The following is a 23,394-nucleotide window of genomic DNA, read 5'->3' as shown; positions in this document are numbered from 1 at the left end:
CTCACTTCCTTAATGACCTGGTCTCCAGACTCAGTCTCCAGTATATAGTCGTACCTGAGGAATGTGGTTGGCTTCAATGTATCCACATATTTGGAACTGTTACACAGTTCAGCAAGTAGTGACTTTGTTTACATTTTGAGGAACCTCTAACAGGCTATTCAACTCTCTCTGCTTGTTTGTTTTATTTTTGATTTTCAAGATGGGGTTTCTCTGTGTATCCCTAACTGTTGAGTAACTTGCTCTGTAAATCAGGTTGACCTCGAACTCACAGAGATCCACTTGCCTCTGCTTCCAGAGTGCTGGGATTAAAGCTGTGTGACATCACTGCTTGGCTTACTTCAAATCTTAGTATTGTTGCCCCCCCACACACACACACACTCATATACACACACCTGGAAAGGGCACGTGGTTAAGATAGGAATGAAATAGAATGAATAGAGAAATTCAAAGTCTTCGAGTCTGTTTAACTCATTTGTGGGGCCTGGATGGTCTCCCTGGCAATCGTGCAGAGTAGGAGCCTTCTGACAGTGAGAGGGACACTTAGGAATTTTGCTGGGACAGTGGACATAAATTGGACTGCCAAGGGAAATTAGGATGAATGCTTTCACCGTTGACCAGTAAGGAGGAAAGACGGTTGGTTGCACCCTGAGCTCGTTACCTTCTCTTCTCTCTGGGAGTCGGGAAAGAAGATGTCAGCCGTGACATCAGTAGGAAACGTTACCTGCATTTCCATATCATCATGCTCCATTCCTTCACACATCAAAAGGTTTCTCGGAAAGACAGTGGTAGATTAGCTGGTGTTGTAAATCTGAGCCACCTCTAACCTCGCCCCCACCCCCACATTCATCATTAGGAGTTGTCAGTGTGGAAGCAGTGATTTAAACTAATTAAGGAGTGAGCTGTAAATTTTTCTAACATTTATTTGAGTTTACTGTTTTGTTTCTTGCAGGGAACAAGTCTTTTCAACTTCAGAGCATCTAAGACTACAGTCTCAGAACCCGGCTAAAAGCAATAGAAAGGGGAGGAGCTGGACCATCTTTCATTTGCTCTCATTTCAAAGGAATTTGAAGAGAAGATAAAATGGCAGAGTTTTAAGGTTAATATTCAGGATGAATGATGGTAATTCAGATAGCACAGAAGACGGATCGCATTATGTATTTATCCGTGGCAAAAACTCGAATCCATCTGAACGCTACTACCAAACATCACTATCTGCCCAGTGCCCTTCAGTGAGTCACGGGGATTGGAGCTCTGACAACCCCGATGCCATGGTGGTCGATTATGAAATGGATCCTGCTGTGGACCACAGTGAAAGTGTCTCCTTAAGCCATCAGTGTGTTGAAGCACTGGCTTACCCGGAGCCTTCAAGTGATTTCATGGGGAAGCATGAGTTGACAATGTACAGTGAGCCTTCCTGCCAGTCTCCTGCACTTGTGAACACAGGGAAGCCCCAAGACCCGCACAGTAACTTTGATTCCCTAGAGGCAATCCAGGATGAGAAGCTTGATCCCTCTAAGCCCTGTGTGTGCGGGTCTGATGACGATTATGCTTGTGGAGACTCCCCTAAAATTTTGGAGCTAAAACAAACATATGGCATGAAAGTGGACACGGCTGACTGCACCTTTATAACACACTACGCTGTTGAACAGGGTCATCCTTTACATGCTGCACCCCATTCCTCTAAGATGTGTGTGAGAGGGATTAATTATAACAGAGAGAACTTTGAAAACCTCCAAGACAGGCCATCCAAGACCCTGAACACAACCTTTACAATGAGCTCTGATGTGCTGATGCAAACTGACAGTCCAGACGTTGGAGTTCAGGGTCAGAATTCTTTAGGAAATGTCACCAAAGAGTACCCAGATGGGACGGGGCAAGGACTCATTGGAGAAAAAGAGATACAAGCTGTGACACTGGTTTCGGATGGCATGGAGGTCCCCAGTGGGTCTGCATCACAGACGTTCTATTGTGCCGCTGAAGATGACCCAAACAGTGAGACGCATTTACACGGCCCGTATGCTCAACAGGAAATGGGCCAAAATCGAAGAGGAACACTGCCCGACTGTCATGTCGATGGTGAATGCCCAGTGCTGGTGCCAGCTTTTGAGAAGAGTAAAACCAGGGTTCTGAACTCAGAGTGTAAAGTCACTGTGACTGAAGACCCACACTTTGATTCCCATGACAATGACTCAGACATCCAAAGTAGTACTGAAGAGCTGACCCTGCGAAGTGTTTCAGGGCAGAGGGTTTCATCTTATGAACTGGGCTGGGGCGAGAACTGTGGAGCCATTCGCACAGATAACACGGGCTGCATGTCAACACCAGTTAGGCAACCCCCCAATGTGAGCTTCACCCTTTCGCCTGCTGAAGTGAAGAAGTACGATAATGTGGTGACTGGACCAAGAGATGCTAAAAGTGCACCAAACTTGAAAGGGGAGCCAACAAATATGCCAAAACCTAATCTGGGAAAATCAGCTACCAAAACAAATACCACTGTAGGCAGTAAAGTTCGGAAGACGGAAATTATAAGTTATCCCAGACCAAACTTCAAAAACATTAAAGCCAAAGTTATATCCAGATCAGTGTTGCAACCCAAAGACACTTCCCTAATGAAGGACACACCCAACCCTCAGGCAACAGGGGGCTCTTCACCCTCACCAGTGCCTTCTAAACAGTTGACAATGATGAACAAAACACCAAGATCTGACTTGAAAGCCGGCAAAAAAGCAGAAATCCCGATTAACAAGACACACAAGCAACAGTTTAATAAACTCATTACCAGCCAGGCTGCGCAAGTTACAACTCATTCTAAAAATGCTTCGCTCGGGGTTCCAAGAACAACATCTGCCTCGAAATCGAATCGGGAGAATGTTGACAAGACAGGTTCTCCTCATGCAGGGAGTGAGACCGGGTCTGTAGCTGCCTTCCTCCAGAAGATCAAAGGCATTCTCCCCGTTAAAATGAAAAGCTCGGAGTGTTTGGAAGTGACTTATGTTTCCCACATCGATCAGATTAGCCCTGAAAAGGGTGAACAGGACCGGGAGGCTCCGATGGAAAAGCAAGAGCTGGGGAAACAAGCCACAAATGAGACTCTTGAATCCAAGTCCCTGTTGGTGGTAAGTGAACTCTCGGCAGTCTGCTTTTAGGATCGGTGAAAACTGGTGTATTAGCAATGAGTGGCCTGTAATTGCTAATAATATCCCTGAACTTGGTTCGTAATTTGTAGTCGGCTGTATAGAGTGTGAATGAGTCAAAATATAACTAACTTGTGTATTAAAAAAAAAAAAACCTTGGATTTGGTATTTTCTTGAATGTGGGTGTTCCTTCTGTGGCTTTAAAAGAGTAAATTAATATTTTTAGTATATTTTGATATTGGAAATGAAATAGCTGACACAATCAGGTTGTGTGTTGTTTTCCTAAAATTAAAAAAAGAAACTTTAAGCATTCAAACATACTGTGACACATTTTAGAAATGGCTAGGTAGTGCCTGTAAACATGACAACATGGAAATCCAGGAAGCCAAGACGAGGCTTTTCAAAGCTTGAGTGTACTAATGACCAGCTCTGTGACATGGGCCAGGTAACTTTGCCACAGCCAGAAGGGAAAGGATTGTGCAGTGGGTCTGTAAGGTCACCTGTAGGTCACCTGCAGTGTCTTCTAATGCATGAAAGAAACAAAAGTCCTTACATAGTCAACGAAGCAGTATGTCTGCAGCAGGACCTGATGAATCCTGAGGATGAGGGACTAGATAGTCATTTAAAAAAAAAAAAGAAGCAATATTCGCAGTTCAAGGGTTATTTTTCCTTAAACATGTGCATGTCCTTTGACAATTGTATGATAAAATGTTTTCAAAACATTCTCAGGGCTGCTGTCCGGACTGCCTGTGTGTTCTCAGCTCTATTTTTGGCAATGGAGACTAAGGTGTATTTTCAGCCCCACACAGACTGCCCTTGAAATGCTTGTCCTCTGGACCCGGAATGGATCTGAGTGCAGAGGCAGAGACAGATGCAGTGCACATAGCTTGTCTTTTGGGGACTCTTGTGTAGGAGGAGTGAAACAGCATAGTCAAGTACACGAGACCATTTTTTTTTCAGGTTACATAGTAGATCACATAGGTGTCTGCTTAATGACAAGAAAACACTGAAGATACGCTTGACCTGGGTCAGTTTACAGACAGATGTTTTGGCTTTATCAATAACTCTGTTGTCAAGGATGGAATGTCACAGGGATTTCTAAATGAATGGGCCTTGTGTATTGTTTCATGGCACAGATCTTTTTTTTTAAAAGATTTATTATATGTAAGTACACTGTAGCTGTCTTCAGACACTCCAGAAGAGGGCGCCAGATCTATTTATGGATGGTTGTGAGCCACTATGTGGTTGTTGGGAATTGAACTCAGGACCTTCGAAAGAGCAGTCAGTGCTCTTAACCGCTGAGCCGTCTCTCCAGCCCCGACACAGATCTTTCAAGTTCTTTTTTTTAATGTCTGAGGAAGCTGATAATTTAGAATCTTAATATTTTACCAAATACAATTATAATAAACTCTTCATTGTAATCAATAACCTTCGGTGTTTATAGACCTACGCAGAATCAGGATATTCTTTTTATTACTTTATGGGAAGTTTGTTGTTGCTGAGAGACAAGGTACCCACATGAAGCCAGTCTGGCTTTGAATTCCGTAGACTAGACTGGCCTTGACTCTGAGGTCCTCTTGCTTTGCACCCTTAGTGCTAAGAATAGTTTTGTCTCACCATGTCTGGTTTTATGAGAGACCTGTCTTGGCTGTCACCCTTCAGTATCGGAAAAGCCAGCATGAAGTCCCTTGAGCGCTGGTCTTGAAAATTGCTTGTGTAGTTCCCAACTTGGTAGATGTGGGCCCATGATATCTGTTTAACTATTGAAGGTAAGGCCATGGAATCATTGGGTCAGATGGGTTCCAACAGTCTTGTTTGCAATTGTTAGCCACGCACTTATGCTTCAGAGCGTTTATTTAAAAACTCACACAGGGGGCTGGAGAGATGGCTCAGGAGTTAGGAGCACTGGTCCTAACTCAGAGGTCCTGAGTTCAATCCCCAGCAACCACATGGTGGCTCACAACCACCTATGACAGGATCTGATGCCCTCTTCTGGCATGCAAATGTACAAGCAGTAGAGCACTCATAAAATAAATCTTAAAAATAAATTAATTAAACAAAACGCACACAGCTATTGGATGTTCAAACTCGGGTCCCACAGACTTCCAAATTTTCAGAATGTGGGCTCTGGAGGTAAACCAAGCGATTGGTGGGAGATTCACTTCTATAAGTTGATGTTTGGTTTACTTTTTTCAAGAAAGTGTTTCTAGAAGATTCTGTTTTGCTTTCATGTCATCATGACCTGCAGCAGTTCTCTTGGGAACACTAGCGACTGGATTAGTATTGATTTCCACCTCGTATATGAATTCTATAGGTACTAGTGTTAGGAATATACACAATAATATATAAAACGATAACCTATAGCTAAACAGAGGAGCGCATATGCAAGCCTGAGCATGGATTTTGGATAACGTTAAATGTGTGGCTTTATCACTCACCGCAGATGGCCTCTCTCCGAGGCTCGCTTGTTCTCTTTGTAAAGAGAGAAGGTAATCATAGTTTATAGTGTTGGAAACTGGCTGTACTTGGAATCAGAGTCAGGCTCTTGTTGCCTTATGTCTACAGTGGAAACTATTGTTGGGCATCTACTGTGTATGCCACATATGGTAGTACTTGTTAGGGTATCAAGAAAAGACGGCTATGGTCCAGTGTTTTATCTAATGCAGTGGGACTGTAGCCATAGGGTCATGCTAAGTTCTGAGTTGGGAGTGTGGATGGCTTGCTGTGTCCCTGGAGAGGAAAGGCAGGTAGCAGTTGGGAGGGTTATCAAGAGAAGGAAGCTTCTGGTGACAAGGCCGCTTAGTCTCCTGCCGTAGCTTACGGGGCTTGCGTTCTGAGCTGAGAAGACACCAGGCATAAAGATGAAGAACACAGGGATATATTCTGATGCAAGGGTGCCAGGTTCAGGTAGAGGTGGTGATGGGAGAGGGGAACCCAAGGAGACAATGACAGTGACTGCCACAGCCTTAAGGATTTGCTGTGACTTTGCGGAAGGTTTTAGTAGTAGGGGAGTAGAAGCAGCAGCAGAGGCTGGGGAGACCAGACAAGCCTCGAGGACATGATTTCAGCAATCATTTTGAGAAATGAGGCTGGCTTCTATAAGAAGGCAGGTAGAAAAATGGGGTCAAGAGGCGAGAAAAGCAGCAAAGACCCATGTCCTAGTTAGGGTTTTACTGCTGTGAGCAGACACCATGACCAAGGCAAGTCTTATAAAAAGACATTTAATTGGGGTTGGCTTACAGGTTCAGAGGTTCAGTCCATTTTCATCAAAGTGGGAACATGGCAGCATCCAGGCAGGCATAGCACAGGCAGAGCTGAGAGTTCTACATCTTCATCTGAAGGCTACTAACAGAATACTTAATTCCAGGCAACTAGGGTGAGGATCTTAAGCCCACACCCACAGTGACACACCTACTCCAACCAGGTCACACCTATTCCAACAAGGCCACACCTCCAAATGGTGCCCCTCCCTGGTCCAAGAATATACAAACCATCACAACACACAATAGCTTTCCTTGTTTAAGATTGGTAGCTGGGTATGTTAATAGGAGACAGGTGTAAATTGTGAGATAGGTAAAACCAGCTTTTTTTTTTTTTTTAAAGTGTTTTCATGTTATTCCTTAAGATGACCGATAATCTTTCTGGGTTAAAAACAGATTTAAATTAGTTGACAAACATGTTTAGATTTTTAGAATGGAGAGCCACCATAGACCTACCTGTACTTCTTCTGGGGTGATAGTTGAAGGAATGCAAGTCACCTTGGTCACAGAGAGAGCCACACCATGTTTACTGCTTCAGTATTGACAGTACCCAGATAGGGAGCCAGCCCAGATGCTGGCTGGTCAGCAGATGAACCGATTAAAGCGGTGGTACAGCTACGCAAAGCAACTTTCTTCTTCTGTAAAAATGAATGGAATTGTGTCACTTATAGGAGAATCGATGGAATTAGAAATCACGTTACGTAAGTCAGACTCAAACCACATATGTTTCTTTCATATCAGAACCAGTCTCTTCCTGTCATTTGTGTGTGTGTGTGCACATATAAATATGTGTGTGTTTGGGAGTGTAGATCTTGAAAATAGAGGGACTGTGACATAGAAGAGAGGTCTAAGAAAAGGAAAAATAAGGAACAAAAGGGACGATAAAAAAAGACCAAAAGAAAAATCACACATTTTGTCTAATGTATGGTAGATCAAGTATCTATATGGAGGCATATGCATACATATGCACACATAAATGTGACATAAAAGTAGAAGGCATGGGGCTGGTGAGATGGCTCAGTGGGTAAGAACACTGACTGCTCTTCCAAAGGTCCTGAGTTCAAATCCCAGCAACCACATGATAGCTCACAACCACCTGGAATGAAATCTGACGCCCTCTTCTGGTGTGTCTGAAGACAGCAACAGTGTACTTATTTAGAATAATAAATAAATCTATGGGCTGGAACTAGCAGGGACTGAGCAAGCAGAGTTGACTGGAGCAAGGGAGTGGGGCTGACAGGAGCGAGCAGAGGTCCTAAATATTCAATTCCCAAGGCTCACAACCGTATGTACAGCTACAGTACACTCATAAACATAAAATAAATAAATCTTTTTTTAAAAAAAGTAGAAGGCATATTTTGATGTAGGAGGAAAGAGTTGGGAAGATGGATAAGGGGTAATGAATGATTGAATATAAAGAAGTTAAAACTGCCCGGTGTGGTAGTGCACACCTTTAATCCCAGCACTTGGGAGGCAGAGGCAGGCGAATTTCTGAGTTCGAGGTCAGCCTGGTCTACAAAGCGAGTTCCAGGACAGCCAGGGCTATACAGAGAAACCCTGTCTCGAAAAACACAACAGCAACAACAACAACAAAAAAAATCAAAATTTAGAATGGCTTTTAGTGTAGTGTAAGGGCTCTGTGTTAGTGAATGCCAGCAATAGAAGGGTAATTGTTATTGAGTAGAAAGATCTCAGAGGGGACATTCAGGGGCAGCTGAAGAGGGGAGAGTGTTCTCTTGGAAATAGGAACTTTGAGTGCATCATTCATGGTTGAAACACAAGACACGCTATGAAGGGCGAGCTCATGGTGAGGGAAGATCACAAGACCAAGTTGAAGCCCTGGCTCAGACTACCCTTGAAAGGTATCAAAGAATGAGGCCCAGGGATGAAGTAACCAGACTGCTAGAGGGGCAACTAGCTGTGTGCCCGCTCCGGAGGGGTTGCTGAAGTCGGCTCAGGCACTGGAGATCCGTTCTACACTGGGCCTGAAGGTATATCAGGGCCATTGAAGTCAGCTTCAAGGAGCCTTAATTGTTCATAGTAAGAAATGGTAAATATTACGTTGGTACAGCCACCAAGACAGAGGGTTTCTCTCCTAGAGCTGTCGCCTCAGGGATGGAATTGGGAGAAAAAGCACGGTGAGACTGAAATCTTAACTGGTTTATTTCCTCACAGGGCTCTGCACCCAAAACTTCCACCACGCCAGGAAGGAGCAGTTCCAAGCCAGACTCCCGCAGCCTGAGGAAGACACCAGGTCTAAAAGCCAAAGTGGGGCCCACTGCTTCCTGCCTGAGGAGGAAGAGCGAGAGTAGAACCCTCGGCTCCGACAGGGCCTTATCACCTCAGAGGATCAGGCGTGTGTCCGGCTCTGGTAAGAAGAAAGTAACTCAAGTAGACTCTTTATGTAGCACGTGATGGAAGTTTTGCAATCAGAAATTAGGCTTGGCAGAAAGCGGAAAGACCATCTGGTTTTAGAGCTCACGCCTTATGTCACTAAAGCAGTGAGCTTATTGTGGTCCAACAGAAGAGAAGGGCAGTGTGAGGAGCTAGCACAGCCCTTACCTTTGAGCAGTGCAAAGTGTCTTTGGCGAGTGGCTGATGTGCCGAAACTTCCAGGCTATCCCAAAGCATGCCATGTAACTGTGCAATTGGCTGGCGTAGCAGACCTTGCGAGAATCTTGATTGTCAGTTTGATGCACCTGGGAAGAAGGAGCCTCAATTAAGCAATTGCGTTCATCAGTGGGCTTGAGGGCATGTCTAGAGCTTTTTCTTGGCTGCTAATTGATGTGGGAGGGACCAGTACACCGTGGGCAGCGCCACACGGAGGCAGGAGGGGCCCGTTCTGGGAAGGAAAGGTAGCTGAACACCAACCTGGTAGCAGACCCGAAAGCAGTTGTCCTCCTTCCGTCCCTCTGCCTCACTTCCTGCCTTGGCTTCTTATCTGGACTTTCCTTCGTTACAGACTGTGAAGTGGAAGTTTACGAGGAAATACACATCTTGTCCTCCTCAAGTTGCTTTTGGTCATGGTGTTTATCATAGCTACAGGAAGCAAGCAGGGGCACAAGAGCTGTTTTATTAATTTTTTTACCTGAGTGTGGTGGGCACCTGTATAATCTATTTGGAAGGTAGAGGCAGGAGGAGTACATGGTTAAGCCCCACCTGGGATGGATGTGTGTGTGTGTGTGTGTGTGTGTGTGTGTATAAATGTTATATGCGTATATATGAGTATGTGCATATAAATGTATATATGTGTATATATGCGTATATGTGTATATCTGCATGTATATGTATATATGCATGTATATGTATATATGTGTATATATATGTCTTGTGTATGCGTGTATATAGATATAGATGATATATATAGATATGTAGATATATTCATGCATGTAAGATGACTCAGGGTGTTGGTTGCCAAGCCTGATGACCCCAGTTGTGTAGAAAGAGAGAACTCCCACAAGTTATCTTCCGACCCCCACACATACACACTGGCACGCGTGATCTCTTTCTCTCACACGCACATATTAAATAAATGAATTTAATAAAACTTTAACAAATTGCTAAGCATTTAACATATTGTAATGTTTTTTAAAGGTTCATAATGTACCCCCATCACATAGGAAGAGATTTTTTTTTTCTTTTGGATTTTACTGAAAGACAGTTTAGGGGTAGAACGGCAACTGAAAAGTTAAAACTTTCCTAATGTGAACTTTCGTTTACCTTGGCTTGGATTTCAGAAGTTCTAGTTTTAAAGCCGAATCGGGCTGAAATTTGATAGCACCGAGAATGGCTGTTAAGGGCCTTACTCAATTTGGCAGATGTGCACATTGCTTTGTGTTATGAACTGGAACAGCGAGTGCGAAATTCATCCGTTTCATAGACTGAGACGAGAAGCCTGCTTAGTCACCCCAGTGAACCGAGAGCTCTCCACAGGGAACACCCCTTATTTCTGCAGGTACAGCCTCGAGCAAATTAAAGGCATATTGAATAGATCCCTTGTAAAAAAATGGTGAATACTATTGAATGTCTAAAAACTGTGCCCCCAAAAGCGATGTTTTCGCATGTGAGATGCTTTACAGAGCCTATAGAGCCAGCCGGATCCTGGAGGACCTCTTTACTGCACTGCAATTAGCGTTTTTAGGTTTGTTTAGCAGGATTCTATCTCAAAGCTGCCAGTATGAGGAAGCTGTTAGGCCCAGGCATGTGCTGTTTAGATTCTTGGTTAATATCAGGCTCGTAAGGGTGGAGAAGCAGACGCCATGTGACGTGGGAGAGAGATCAGTAGCTAATGTCCATCCCCAGGGGAACTGAATGGACAGAGAAGCGTGCCCCCATTCAGTGTTATCATTTGGTAGGAAAATAGAAGAGAAGCTAAGATGTGTCTGGAAGCAGTGGTTCTTGTTTTCCATATTGCCACCACTGGATGTCAGCCAGGAAGGAGATCTGAGTTCTGGTCCTTTGTTGCTGCCTGGTGTGGCTCTGGGAAGTCACCAGGGCTGGAGAGCTCCCTTCTTGCTTTGATGGTTGAAGCACCTGGGTCTTGGTGCCATGTGGAGCTGTGGTCACTGGCACCCTGGCCTGATGGATGTTAGGGGTCCTGTGTTCTAGTTTCATTCTGGCACCAGCGAGCTGCCCGGCCTGGCAAGTATTTCCCCCCTCCATTGGCATGGACACTTATCAAGAGTAAGGGTTTCAGAATCTTGGGATCCAATAGGTTTAGCAGGCTTGTTTTATTAGGGATGAAATGGAATTCATCTAGTTTCTTTGAGAAATGGCTTCTCCTCGCACGATTATCTGAGCAATATGATGCTTGCACACTTACTAACACACACATGGCTTTAGAAGTTGGGTCCCTGCCCGAGATTTATTTAAGCAGATGGAACTCTTTACGGAGGCGATCAGTCCTTTTTAAAAGTCCCTTTACCATGTGTTATATCTGTAAGAGAGGTGTGGATCTGTTAGTTTAATAAATTTTTATTTTTATTTTTATGTCAGTGCTGGAAATTGAATCCAGGTCACCTTGGACATATTTAAATTTTCAGTCTGATTTTATAAAACTAAATCATATTTTACTTGTGGTGGTGGTGTTGTTGTTGTTGTTGTTGTTGTTGAGACAGAGTTTCATTCTGTTTTACTGGCTCATCTGGAACTTGCTGTGTAGCCTAGGCTGTCCCTGAACTTGCAGCAATCCTCCTGCCTCTGCCTTCTGAGCGCTTAGGGTACAGGCATGTGTCATCATGATTATTTACACATAATTTTCTACATGTGAATAGAAGAAAATATTACTTTATCGGTTTGAATTTTAAGTTTTACTTCTGTATGGTTAGAAGACTTCTATGGACTGGAGGCTTGTGTCACCCCGAATTTCAAAGTGGAAGCCCTAACTTTGGAGCCTAGGGCCTGTGAGGAGGTCTCACAATTAAGCTAAGACCCTAGGCCAAACCGACTTACAGGAAGAGTAAGAAGTGCCAGGGCTGGAGAATCTTGATCTTGGACACCTCAGTGTCTAGAAATAAGAGAAGATAAATTCCTGATGCTCGGGCCGTCCGGTCTGTGGTGTTTGTGGTGGCTAGCTGAGGTAAGACAGAAGACCAACTCAGTTGTTTGGGTGTTAAGTTTAAAAATTAGCAGCTTAGCCAGGCAGTGGTAGTGCACACCTTTAATCCCAGCACTTGGGAGTCGGAGGCAGGCAGATTTCTGAGTTCAAGGTCAGCCTGGTCTACAGAGTTAGTTCCAGGACAGCCAGGGCTATACAGAGAAACCCTGTCTTGAAAAAAAAAATTAGCAGCTTAGTTGGAGAATCTCCATAAATTGGGAAGTGTTTGGTGAGGGGGAACAGAAAATGTAACACCGCTGAGTTGAAGAAGGGAGAGAACCTCGGGAGCCTTTGGGTCCTCTGCCGCACAATGAAGCGTTTGTGTATTTGCAAACCGAAACCAAATGGAAGCCACCGTCCCCTTCCAGTCTTGCTAGCGGAAAGGTAACTGGCTGCAGCCGTCCAGCCAAGGTGGGGCTTTCAATAAATCCTTTTAGAAAACCAAGCTTAGAGTTAGACCTGGAGTCAAAATAACATTTCTTTAAAAAGCTTTAAGCTGACTATCAGAATACAGTTACAATCGGGGTACCTCCATTTCATGTGTTGTCAAATATGGAAATTTATATATGATCCCAGTATAAAGTAAGTCACACACAAGTACTTTGCTCTTTCAGAGTGTGGGTTTTTGGTGGTGGTGGTGGTGGTAAGGATTGAACTCGGGAACACCCGGGCCTTGAGAGTGCTAGGCAAGTGCTCTACCACTGGACTAGATCCCCGGCTCTGTTTTGTTTTGTTTTGTTAATGAACTCAATTAAATATGATTAGATAATGATGGGAATTTTCCTAACAATTATTACCATGCTGATGATATCAGCCAGCTCAATTAAATGTCTGTATGCCAGTTTCTAGGCTCTGACTTAATCATCTGACCTCTTGAGTTTACGTAACACTGTGATTTTTCTGAGGTATATTTCCAACGTGTGAACTAGGAATATGGGTGAGTTTAGTGACATGCACTGAGGTTCTGCTGCCGGGAAGAGCAGAGGTGGATTCAAAGCAGGCCGTGAAGCTCTAAGCTCTTAGTCTGATGCTATCACACAGACGAAGCACCGTTGGCCCATCAGTTCTGCACATAGAAAAAAATTTGTCCTCAGCTAAATGTCTGAGAGACGGCGGGCTACTTAGGTCCTGGGCTTTAAGCCGTCCTCTCAATTTTCTACGACGTACATACTTCTTTCTATAGGATTACTGAAAACGAATGGGACAGAGGAAGTGCTCAGCCTGGAGACCCATTGTGCTGTGGTCCATCCTGGTGTCTACAGAGAGTCACTAGCCACTCCTTTCAGTTTGGACTGATTTGGGCCGCTATGGTTGTGCTTCTCTGGGTAGTGTTAACTGTCCCCTCAAGAGACCAGTGTGAAGCACAGGGTGACCAAGGCAGGACCAAGGCTTTTTTTTTTTTTTTTTTNTCACTTTGTAGACCAGGCTGGCCTCGAACTCAGAAATCTGCCTGCCTCTGCCTCCCGAGTGCTGGGATTAAAGGCGTGCGCCACCACCGCCCCTTCCCTGACATATTTATCTGTGCTAGAAAGCCTGATGTGCCCTCTTGCCCCAACCAAAAGCTACCCAAAGTCCTGCGATGGGCTGAGTAAGGGCTGCTTGGGGGAGATGGGTTTTGGTTTTTACTCTAGAGAAAGAACATATGGGAGTGAGTTAAACCATCATATTTATTTGACTTTTTGTGGGTTAATAAATCCCTTCCTAGTACATCCAGAACTTGTAATAACTCGTCTGTTGTTGTGAGTTTTTCTTTTCATTCAGTTGTACAGCTTCTTGGATTGTACACACCTCCTTTTTTCATTTATTCAGCATTTGAAATAATTTAAAAATCTATAAAAATTGTATAGTGTTTCCTACATTTGAGGGAGGTGGTAAAAGTTTGCATTTCCTCATTTATGTCCATTAGTTATTAAAAACTAGAAATTATATTTCAGACTTAGTAACAGATATTCCTGGATCTGTAACTACCTACAACACATGTTCATGTGTGTCGGGGAACTTCTACTGCAATATTGATAGTAACTGATGGGCTGGGGGTGGGGGGCGGTTATAGTGTGGCAGGCCATAGCCCAAGCTTTCTTGTGTGTACAGTCTCAGAGTTGATGAGGGGTAAGTGCTGTGGTTATCCCCGGTCTCCACGTGAAGCATCTGAAGGTTTACAAGCTCAAGTAATTACCGAAATCACACGGCTAATAATGAATGGAGTCTGGGAATAGGGCTGCAACGATGACCTAAGTTTTGTTGCTGGGCCTTGTCCATACACATGTTCATCACCAAACATGACTGCATTAAAGGGTATCTAAATCTGACGATAGCCTAGTGACTGCTTATTCATGCTGGCATCTGTGCTTGGTATTAGAGATAAAGAACTCCAAAAGAAAAAAAATATCCCACAGCCAGGTGGAGTTGAACACATGTATAATCCTGGTGCTCAGAGGCTGGTAGCAGAAGAATTATTAGCTCTAGGCCAGCCTGGGCTATCATGTGAGATCCGGTTCCAAACTCTACTACCCCTCCTTCCATGAATACACAGGAAAGAGACGGGCAACTTCTGCCCTAGTGATTCTTATATACTCAAATGAGGGAACAAGAAAACAAATGAGTGAAATGTTTAGTAGATAAGCCATTGTGTGATAAATGTAGGAGAGAGAATAGCGCAGAGCTAGATTATACATTGTTGTCAAGAAAGACCTCCTTGGGAGAACTGAACACATACTTGGAAATGAGGGAAAAGCACATGGTTGAGGGGCTTCCTAGGCCGACTCATCAGGCAGTTCAGTGAAGCTTGTGTGTGGGTCCCAGTGATCCGTGCGGTAACAACCATTTATAGAGGGGGCTGGGGAAGGGAGGGACAGAGGCTGAAGCTGGAGAAAGTAGGGCTTGAAGGCACAGGGAAAGCATGCGCCTTCCTCCCCAACATTGTCACTGTCAATTTAGTCTTGACGTGTCCCACGGTTCTCAGTACTAATTGGGAGATGATTGCTTTGAGAGGGACGTGTGACGTGTCACTCTGCATCCTGTTAGCCATTAAGAGTACCCGTTATGTGTTTGGCAGCCCACTAGATTCTGAGACTACAAATGTGATTACTTCAGCATCCTTTAAGAGTTGGGGATGGGGACTGGAGGGAGGCGTGTCTAAGCCGAGCATTCTCGATAATGTCCTGGCCACCTAGACTGTGTACTATGCTGTGCGGTGATTTTCTTACGTACCTGTCTCCTGCCAAACTCACATCCATAGGACAGAGTCCAGGGCTGAGTTATTTTTGTATTCCCCAGTACTCAGCGTGATGTACCCGTTGCATAACAGGCATTTAAAATGTCCTTTAGCTGGCTTTGATGGAGGACTTAGACAAAGCACTGAGTAGCTATAGTTCAGAGAGGAAACCAGCTCAGCCTAAGGGAAGACTGGAGGAGAATGGGGGTATTATCATCTGGTCTTCCAGTGTGTCCATGGGAGTGTATCAATAGACAAGGATGCTGGGGGCGTCAGCAGGGCTTCCGAAAGGCTGTGGTATATCTGGCCAACGGTATTACCAGGTTCTAGACTAGACCGTGTGTGAGTTGAGCTTCTGTTTCAAGGGAGCTGGAGTCTGAGGAGTTCTAGTAATCTAGATTCAAATCCTGAGACTTTTCCAGTGTTCGGGGAATAGGAAATGGAACATGTATTTAAAATAGCATGGATGTCCTGATCCACTTGCTTGGTAGAGAAGGGTCTCAAGGGTATGCCTACAGATTTGTTTTTGAGATGGTTGTATGTATTCAGGGAGAGGTCATAAGCCAAAATTGGGAAGAGAGCAAGAAAAGGTTTTCAGCAAATACATGCTGTGATGGTTTGTATATGCTTGGCCCAGGGAGTGGCATGATTAAGTGGTCTGAACCTGTAAGCCAGCCCTAAATATATGTTGTCCTTTATAAGACTTGCCTTGGTTATGGTGTCTGTTCACAGCAGTAAGACCCTAACCTAAGACACATGCCTGCAAAGTACTTCCAAAGGTAGATGTATATTCCTGACTTAAGATGAACTTAAGCAAGCCTCTTCCAAGAGAGCCGACGAGGCTTGAGACCAATGGTCAGGTAATGAAAGAGTCACAGCTGGGCGGCCTGCGAGAGAGTTTATCTTTGAGATAGAGGGGATGAAGAAGTGGGTGGATATTAGATTTAGCGAGACTAGATAGAGGTTAGAAGTGAGGGAGATAGCTTTGCTCCACTTTACAGTTCACTTTGATGGGCAGAGATGATTCACCCTAAGAGTTTCCAGAGATTTTAATTGCTCATTCGTTTTCTTGTAACCCTAGGAAAGGAAATAAACTCAGAACGGTGATCAATGTCCAAGTCTTAGTAAGCTGCCTGTTCAAAGGAGTTCTGTTGTGAAGTTGCCTTCTAATGAATGAGCCTGGAAGCTGTCTTTGGTGGCTGTGGTTTTGGTGCTGGGGTTGTCCCCAAGTCCTTGTGTGTGCCAATTGAATGGTTGTCCTACTGAGCCCCACCCCAGTCTCTTCCTCCATTCCTTTCTGGATCCTCAGTGTAAGTGCTGGATGCTAAACAAATTCCCTGGTAACCGTAGAAAGACCCTGCCCATCTTTTTCTGGGAAGCTGGGGAAGGATACAGTCACGCCCCTCCGAGTTGTTTTTTTTTTTTTTTTAATTGCACTCTGAATTTTGAATGTCCTCTCAGGTTCCCAGACCCATGACTAAGGAAGTTATTTTTGCTTAATCCCCACTCTGAAACAGCCGATCCTTGTGATGAAAGTGCTCGCAGAGACAGGTACCGACAGCACTGCCATCAACACCATGCTTCCGTGGGATTCAAGGCATCGTGAGAAAGTTGCCTTGTGGATGTTCTTGTTTCTCCGTCAAATTACCCCCTCTTGGGACTCGGGAGTGTTTGTGTTGTGACTCACCGGTGCTGCTGTGGCTTCGTGATGTCAGCTTACCTTTGAATCTAAGCAGGCTGTGGTGGTTACGCCAAGGGTAGTTTCTTAAGCCCTGCCTACTGGGAGAACATTACTGTGGCTAAATCCTGAAGTCACATTTAGCAGTATGTAAGCATAGAGTGGAGCCGAAACCCTGTGTTCTGGAAGGTAGGTAGTTAACATCTGGTTGGACAGTGACTGATCATATGTCATAATCCAAACCTACAGAGTGGTGGGGTGCACACCATGGTTCCTAACAGCCGAGTTGGGGAGACAAGGGGTTCTTCTCATGTCATTTGTTCTAACAGAAAAGAAGGTAACTAGCAATACTTGTACAAATAACAATGTGGGAATTGAGACATCGGCTTGCACCCTTACTTGGATTAAAGGTCAGCCTTAATTGATGTTGATGCTTTCTGATGTTTAAAATCCCCAGTAGGGTAGGTGTGGTGATTTTTACCTGTAACTGAAGCTCTTGGTAGGCAGTGACAAGGAGATTGCCCCAGCTTGGAGCTACAGAGACACCATTTCAAAAACCAAGCCTAGCAAACAAACAAAACCCAGAAATAAAAACTAGGCCACACATGGATTTGAAGACTAGACAGAGGAGGTTGTAAAGGTTGGGGACAAGGTCAGGGCAGAGAGACTGGAAACACAGAGGGGAGTGGATGGTCCGTGAGTGTTCTGGTCTTCTATGGATCGGTGTTCTGGCTGCCAACCAGAGAAGTCAGGGAACACAGAAGCTAGGTCTGTAATAAAGAACATAGGAGAAGTGTTCGAGCAAAGCTAGCCGGGATGGTTTGACTTCCTTAATGCTTTGAATTTTAATGGGTTGATTTAGGTAGCTTTTCAGTTTTCTACTCTTTCATTCTAGTAGTTATTTTAAAGGTGGGTGGCATTTTGAATGGAAAGTCGGGGGGTGAAAAAGAAACTCTTTCTACTCGCTACCACTCATAATAGCAACAACCTCTGGTGTCCAGATATATGGCTAGTATTCCTATGCATTGTATAGAGCTGTTTACAGGGGTAGTGCCTACCATCTACTTATAGAAATTCCATTGTGAAGGATCAGCAGTCACCTAATTACTTGATGGCACTTTTTGTTTACAAGGTACCTGACATACCTATTGTTTCAAGAATGATTTACTTACATATATTATATATTTGAATACTCTATCTGCATGTACCCCGCATCCCATTATAGCTAGTTAAGAGCTACCATGTGGGTGCTGGGGATTGAACGCAGGCTCTCTGGGAGAGCAGCCAGTGCTCTTAAACTGAGGATCCACTTCTCCAGCCCCAGGTTTAAATTTTCTAAGTTTTATCGGTACCATAGTTTTCCGTGACTACATTTTCTGCATGTACTGTTTTGGCTATTCGTAGTGTGGTTCTAGTATGTAGCATGGTATAAGGGAATACCACAGGATGTGTAATTTGTAGACAATAGAAATTAATTTGGCATGTAGGCCGAAGGATCTGAAGTCCCGAGAATATGGTCCTGGTGTCATCCCCTGCAAAAGAAACAGAACAAGGGAGTGTGGGGGGATAAACACGCAAGAGGGGATCAAAGTCGCCCGCAGAAAGAGCCTGCTGTCCAGTCACGACGCACTAGCAGGACAGCCTTATCCTGTCATGGAGGCAAATTTCAACCGGTGGGGCGTGACCCCTTCGGGGCTTGCATATCAGATATCCTGCATTATGATTCATATCAGACATTCACATTACCATCCTCACAGTAGCAAAATTACAGCTACAAAGTAGTGATGAAATAATTTTATGGTTGGTCACCACGACATGAGGAGCTGAATTAAAGGGTCGTAGCATAGGAAGGTTGAGAGCCACCGCATTTTTGAGTCCAGAATTCTCCCAGCCCCATCTCCTCATGAGGCTGCATTGGTTTGTTTTGTTTTTTTTCAACACATATTCTGGGAGACATGTTCGATCCATAACAGCTGCCTTCTATGCTTTTAGGCTGCTTTTGACCATTTACAGAGGTTTCCAGATCTCGCCCCGCCCCCACTCTGCTCCATTAAACAGCCTTCCACAGAAGAACTTTGTACAGGCATACCTATTCTGGACAGGCATTTCTGAATACATTCCTCTGGGTGGACTCAAGGGTGTGGACATTGTTAACGCTTTGGGTACACTTTATTGAGTTGCCATTCAGAAAAAGCACGCGAGCCCATGCAGCACCTCTGACGACAGAAGAATTTTTTCCAAAGCTCTTGCCAGTATTTTGTTGTTTCTGAAGTTCTTTCCAGAGATTCATCTTTAGGAAGGGTGTAAAATGGTATTTTAATTGGCCTACAACTTGGTACTTAAATATTTATGGAGTACATGTAGAGTCACTTATGTGCTTGAGAACAACAGTGAATACAAGATCAAAACAGGCCCTGAATGATTCTGTCATGCTGTGTAACATGGGCTGTATATGAATAAAGCATAGAGTATTTTGGGTACTGATAATCTAAGAAGATTGAAAAACTGCTAAAAGAGAGAAGTGGAGATATGAGGGGTGTATGTGTGTGTGTGTGTGTGTGTGTGTGTGTGTGAGAGGGGGAGGGGTGCATATGTGTGCATGTATGTGCATGTGCATGGAATTTTAGTGTAGTGGGGAGGGGTTGCGAGTTCTGTACCGAAGGAGCCAGCCCTCTGAATAAACAGAGTGAACAGCAGAAGGCACTTGGGAACTGTGCTCTGGGAATGGAGGGCACAAGTAGGGATGCGACACTGAGAAGGCAGAGGCACGCAGAGCTGGGTTATATGTAGCCTTCAAGTTCATAAGGACGTTGTCTTTGAGCCCGAGGGACTTGAGCGTTTACAGGATTGCTGTGTTGAGAGTAGACTGAATGCCAGTGAGGTTGGGGACTGGAGAGGGGGTGGTACTGATGCGATTATAGCACCAGGATAGTGGCCGGTTCTGGCTGTAGGCTGATACATGGATATTAGAAGGAAAGCTGGTGGGGTTGAATGAGGGAGGAACAGGGGTGGTGCCTTTTTCACTGAGGTAGAAAGAATGAAAGGATGGAGGTCGGGAGCTCTGTTAGAGAGATACTAAGTGGAGTAGATATAGGACAGATATGGAGTAGCACCTGTAAGTGTGTGGTCTGGGGGAGCTCAGTCTAGGGTTAACAAAATCCAGATTCAGCAGCCTCTAGGTGCTGAGGACACCAAGGCGCACACAGCGTGTGGAAATGTGGCTAAGGGCACCCGTCTGGAACTTCCAAGCTTAAAGTAGAGAATGAGAAGAAATCCTAAAGGAAGGGTCATCAAAGGATAGCCAGAGATAGAGGAGGGAAGACAGTCAGGAGAAACAACAGAAGAATCCGTTACCTTCACCAACCACTACAGACAGCTGAGTAGGGCCAGTCAGAGCAGGGTGAAACAGTTAGCAATTGCCTTAAACACACAAGGCTATACATCTAATTTAAAGGAGGCCTGGAGAAAGGTCACTCTATGTTTGGTGATTAATGTCACCTCCTGCTTTATTGTCTGTCCACCCTTCCTGCTCAGCCTCTTGTCTTAATGACAAAAAAAATCAGTTAAAACATGGTCGCCAAAAGTTCCACCCACCGCCAGCTCTTGCTACTGTTCTCAAAGGCTGAAAGCCAAGGGCAGTGTCCTAGCGTAGTGGCTCTGTCTTCACATGCCTGGCTGTGTTGCTCCGGGAGGAAACATTGTTCTGCACAGCATTCTTCGTCTCAGATCTTCTTGGCCCCAAGCAGAGATGATGTTCACGCCGTATGTCAGAAGAGGTCAGGAGACAAGTATTCAGCTTTAAATTTTTTTTTTTTTCTCTATGGGAGTCCTGGGGGGATAGAGAGTAAAAATGGCATCTGGGTAGCCAAAAAAAGGTATTAGAGACAGGAGCACAGCCTTAAATGTTGTACTGACTTTGCTTACCCGTTAGGGCTTTTTGTTAACTTGTGTTTTGGAGCAAATGATTTGAGTCGGCCCCGCCCGCCATTTCTCCCATTGCTAGCACCTGACTGTTAATTTTGTAGCTAGTGATAATGAATTTTTTTTTTTTTACATTGTTAAGAGTTCCCTTTTATGTTTCCTATTTCTGTATATAATAACGAGACCACCTTACACTGGAAAGTGGCATATACTCAGTTAATAATTTTATGGTTTCCTTTCAAATATCTTGCTTTTTTATACAACGTATGTTGGCGACCAGTCAGAGCAAGGAGCTAGTATTCACATGCCACTCTTCACCAGATACATTTCTAAGACATTCGTTTGGCACGAGAGAGGCCCCGTGAGATGACGCAGCTGTAATCATCCTTAGACACAAGGAAGCAAGAAGCCCAGAGAGGTTAAGTAACCTGCCCCCCCCCCCGCAGGGTAAGCATTGGGCCTGAACTTCTGCTCCAGAGTCTGTCCCACTTTCTAACCTGTCCTCCCCCCCCCCCAGTCATGTCTGGTGGAGATGGACTTAAACTGAGCTGCTGGATTCTAGATTGTGTCTTTTAACCACACACCATGGTACTGTTCGAATGTTAATTTGTATGAAAATGCCAATACAAATGGGTAAATTCTTTTGGACTGAAATCTTCTCCCTTATTCTATCCTGAATTTTCTTTCTGATATTCGTATATAAATTTATTAATCTGTCTGTGTGTCAATTACGACATAAAAAGCTTTAGTTTTTAACGATGAAAAAGCTCTGTGTGGAGAGATCCTGTAGTGTTGAGTACATTCCCACTGTTGTGGAGCCGCCATTCCTGTTTCTCAAACATTTGCCTGCTCTGATTAGTCCATTAAAAATTTAAACCTTACTTCCTACGTCTCCCTTTCTCCCGCCCTTTGGCAGTTGGCCTGATTCTTTCTGTCCCTATGAATTTTTACATGTTCCGCGGAGCTCACCGAAGGCTAATCATGCGGTAGTTTCCCTTTGGTATGGTGGAGATTTAATGTTTTTGAGCCACTCTGCATGCTATGGTGCACAGTGGCTACTCCCTGTTTTGTATTCACAAAGGTAATAGCTGTACATGCTCACCAGTGTTTGATGTTTTATCCTGGTCAGCCTAGTGGGTATGAGGTGAATTTCTCATTGTTTGGATTTGCATTTCCCCAGTGCACAAGGATGCTGAGTGGCTTGCATCTTGGTACATGCCTATTGACCACCTGTGTACCTTCTGTGGAGATGTCTTTAAGTCCTTAGCCCATTTTAAAATTTAATTGCTTGGATGTTTTGCAGTTGAGTCATGGTCTTCTCGTTTTGTTTTTCTTCCAGAATTCTAAAGCTATTTTATTTGGATCTTTCTTAGTTATTAAAATTATTTTTTTTCTCAGCACCATTTTAAAAATAGATCACTTTAAAATAGTATTGGACTATAATGTTAATTCGGGGGAAAGTTAGCATGTATTCACATTCAATTCTATCTTTGGGTGAATTTGGGAGGAACAGGGTGTCCATGTGTATAACTTTTGTTGCTAAAAGACTATTTTTTTTAAAAAAAATTCCCAACATACACAAAAGCTGTTTCTTAGTTTATTAGTTTATTTATAAGTAGCCTATTGGTTTTACTATTTAATATTATAGTACTCTCCATTGAAACTAATTTATTAGGTGTACATTGTTAATGAAAGCATTTGACCTGTTAGAGTTAATTGAAATTAAATATACAGTCGTCATTTTGAGAATATGTAATTTATTTCTATTATAACTTGCTATTTGTTATTGCTTTGGGTTTCACTTTAATTTCCTAATTCCTAGTTACTGTAGATAATTGCTAGAAAGGTCTTTTTATGTAGTTGCATGTAAAGAGCTGACATTATAACCATAACTAAAGAGCTATAAAGGGGTTATCTTTTGTGTTTGAACCCCACATTCATTTAGTACTTCTTCCCGAGTGTCCCTGCTGATTGCCTGCCTTATTAATATTTAAATATTACCAAGTGACCTCAGTCACATCCTCATGGTCTAGAGAAATTTCCCATACCCTTAGCTCAGGCAAGTATGTGTGCCTCCTAATCTACTCTATATCTCTACTCTTCCCTTTGGACAAGGCCTGCCTTCTACCATGTGATCAAATTCTGATTCAAATACTGAGAGCCTTCCATGCCTCTCTCTCCATCTCTCCACTATATTCACTACCAAAGTTCAGGGTTAAAGTTTCCATCCTGTGTTTAGTGGCGTCTTTCTCCCAGTTGTGAAATGCCCTCTTCTCCAACGTCGTTGCTCTTTTCTTTACCCTGTCATCTGCGGTCCACTAAGAATGTACTCTCCAGAGCACCAGGTGCTGTGTCATGGGTCACAGTGACTTTCCTAGCTTATACTTTTCTTGGCAAAGTATGTCAGATGTTCCTGGTACACATTCCTGTGCTTTTGTGATTGCTTTTTCTTTTCTTTTCCTTTCTTTTCTTTTCTCTTCTTTTTTCTTTTCTCTTTTCTTTTCTTTTCTTTTCTTTTCTTTTCTTTTCTTTTCTTTTCTTTTCTTTTCTTTTCTTTTCTTTTCTTTTCTTTTCTTTTCTTTCTTTCTTTC

The 23,394-nt window shown here is 43.8% G+C and overlaps 1 protein-coding gene across 4 annotated transcripts in view; it reads left to right on the top strand.

The window, feature by feature from the left end:
* Mtus1 (microtubule associated scaffold protein 1) overlaps window positions 1-23,394 on the top strand; it is a 150,179-nt gene that overhangs the window by 50,709 nt on the left and 76,076 nt on the right. For all 4 annotated transcript variants that reach the window (XM_029532078.1, XM_021218675.2, XM_029532080.1 and 1 more), the window contains exons 2-3: window positions 950-3,116; window positions 8,570-8,765. In XM_029532078.1, the coding sequence (XP_029387938.1) occupies window positions 1,110-3,116; window positions 8,570-8,765 (2,203 nt within the window). In that variant the 5' untranslated portion in view covers window positions 950-1,109. The remainder of the gene's footprint in view (window positions 1-949; window positions 3,117-8,569; window positions 8,766-23,394) is intronic.

The sequence above is a fragment of the Mus pahari genome, chromosome 19 (assembly GCF_900095145.1).
Source record: "Mus pahari chromosome 19, PAHARI_EIJ_v1.1, whole genome shotgun sequence".
Taxonomy (NCBI): Eukaryota; Metazoa; Chordata; class Mammalia; order Rodentia; family Muridae; genus Mus; species Mus pahari.
The sequence above is the reverse complement of the archived record's forward strand: the minus strand, read 5'-3'. Positions and strand labels throughout refer to the sequence as shown.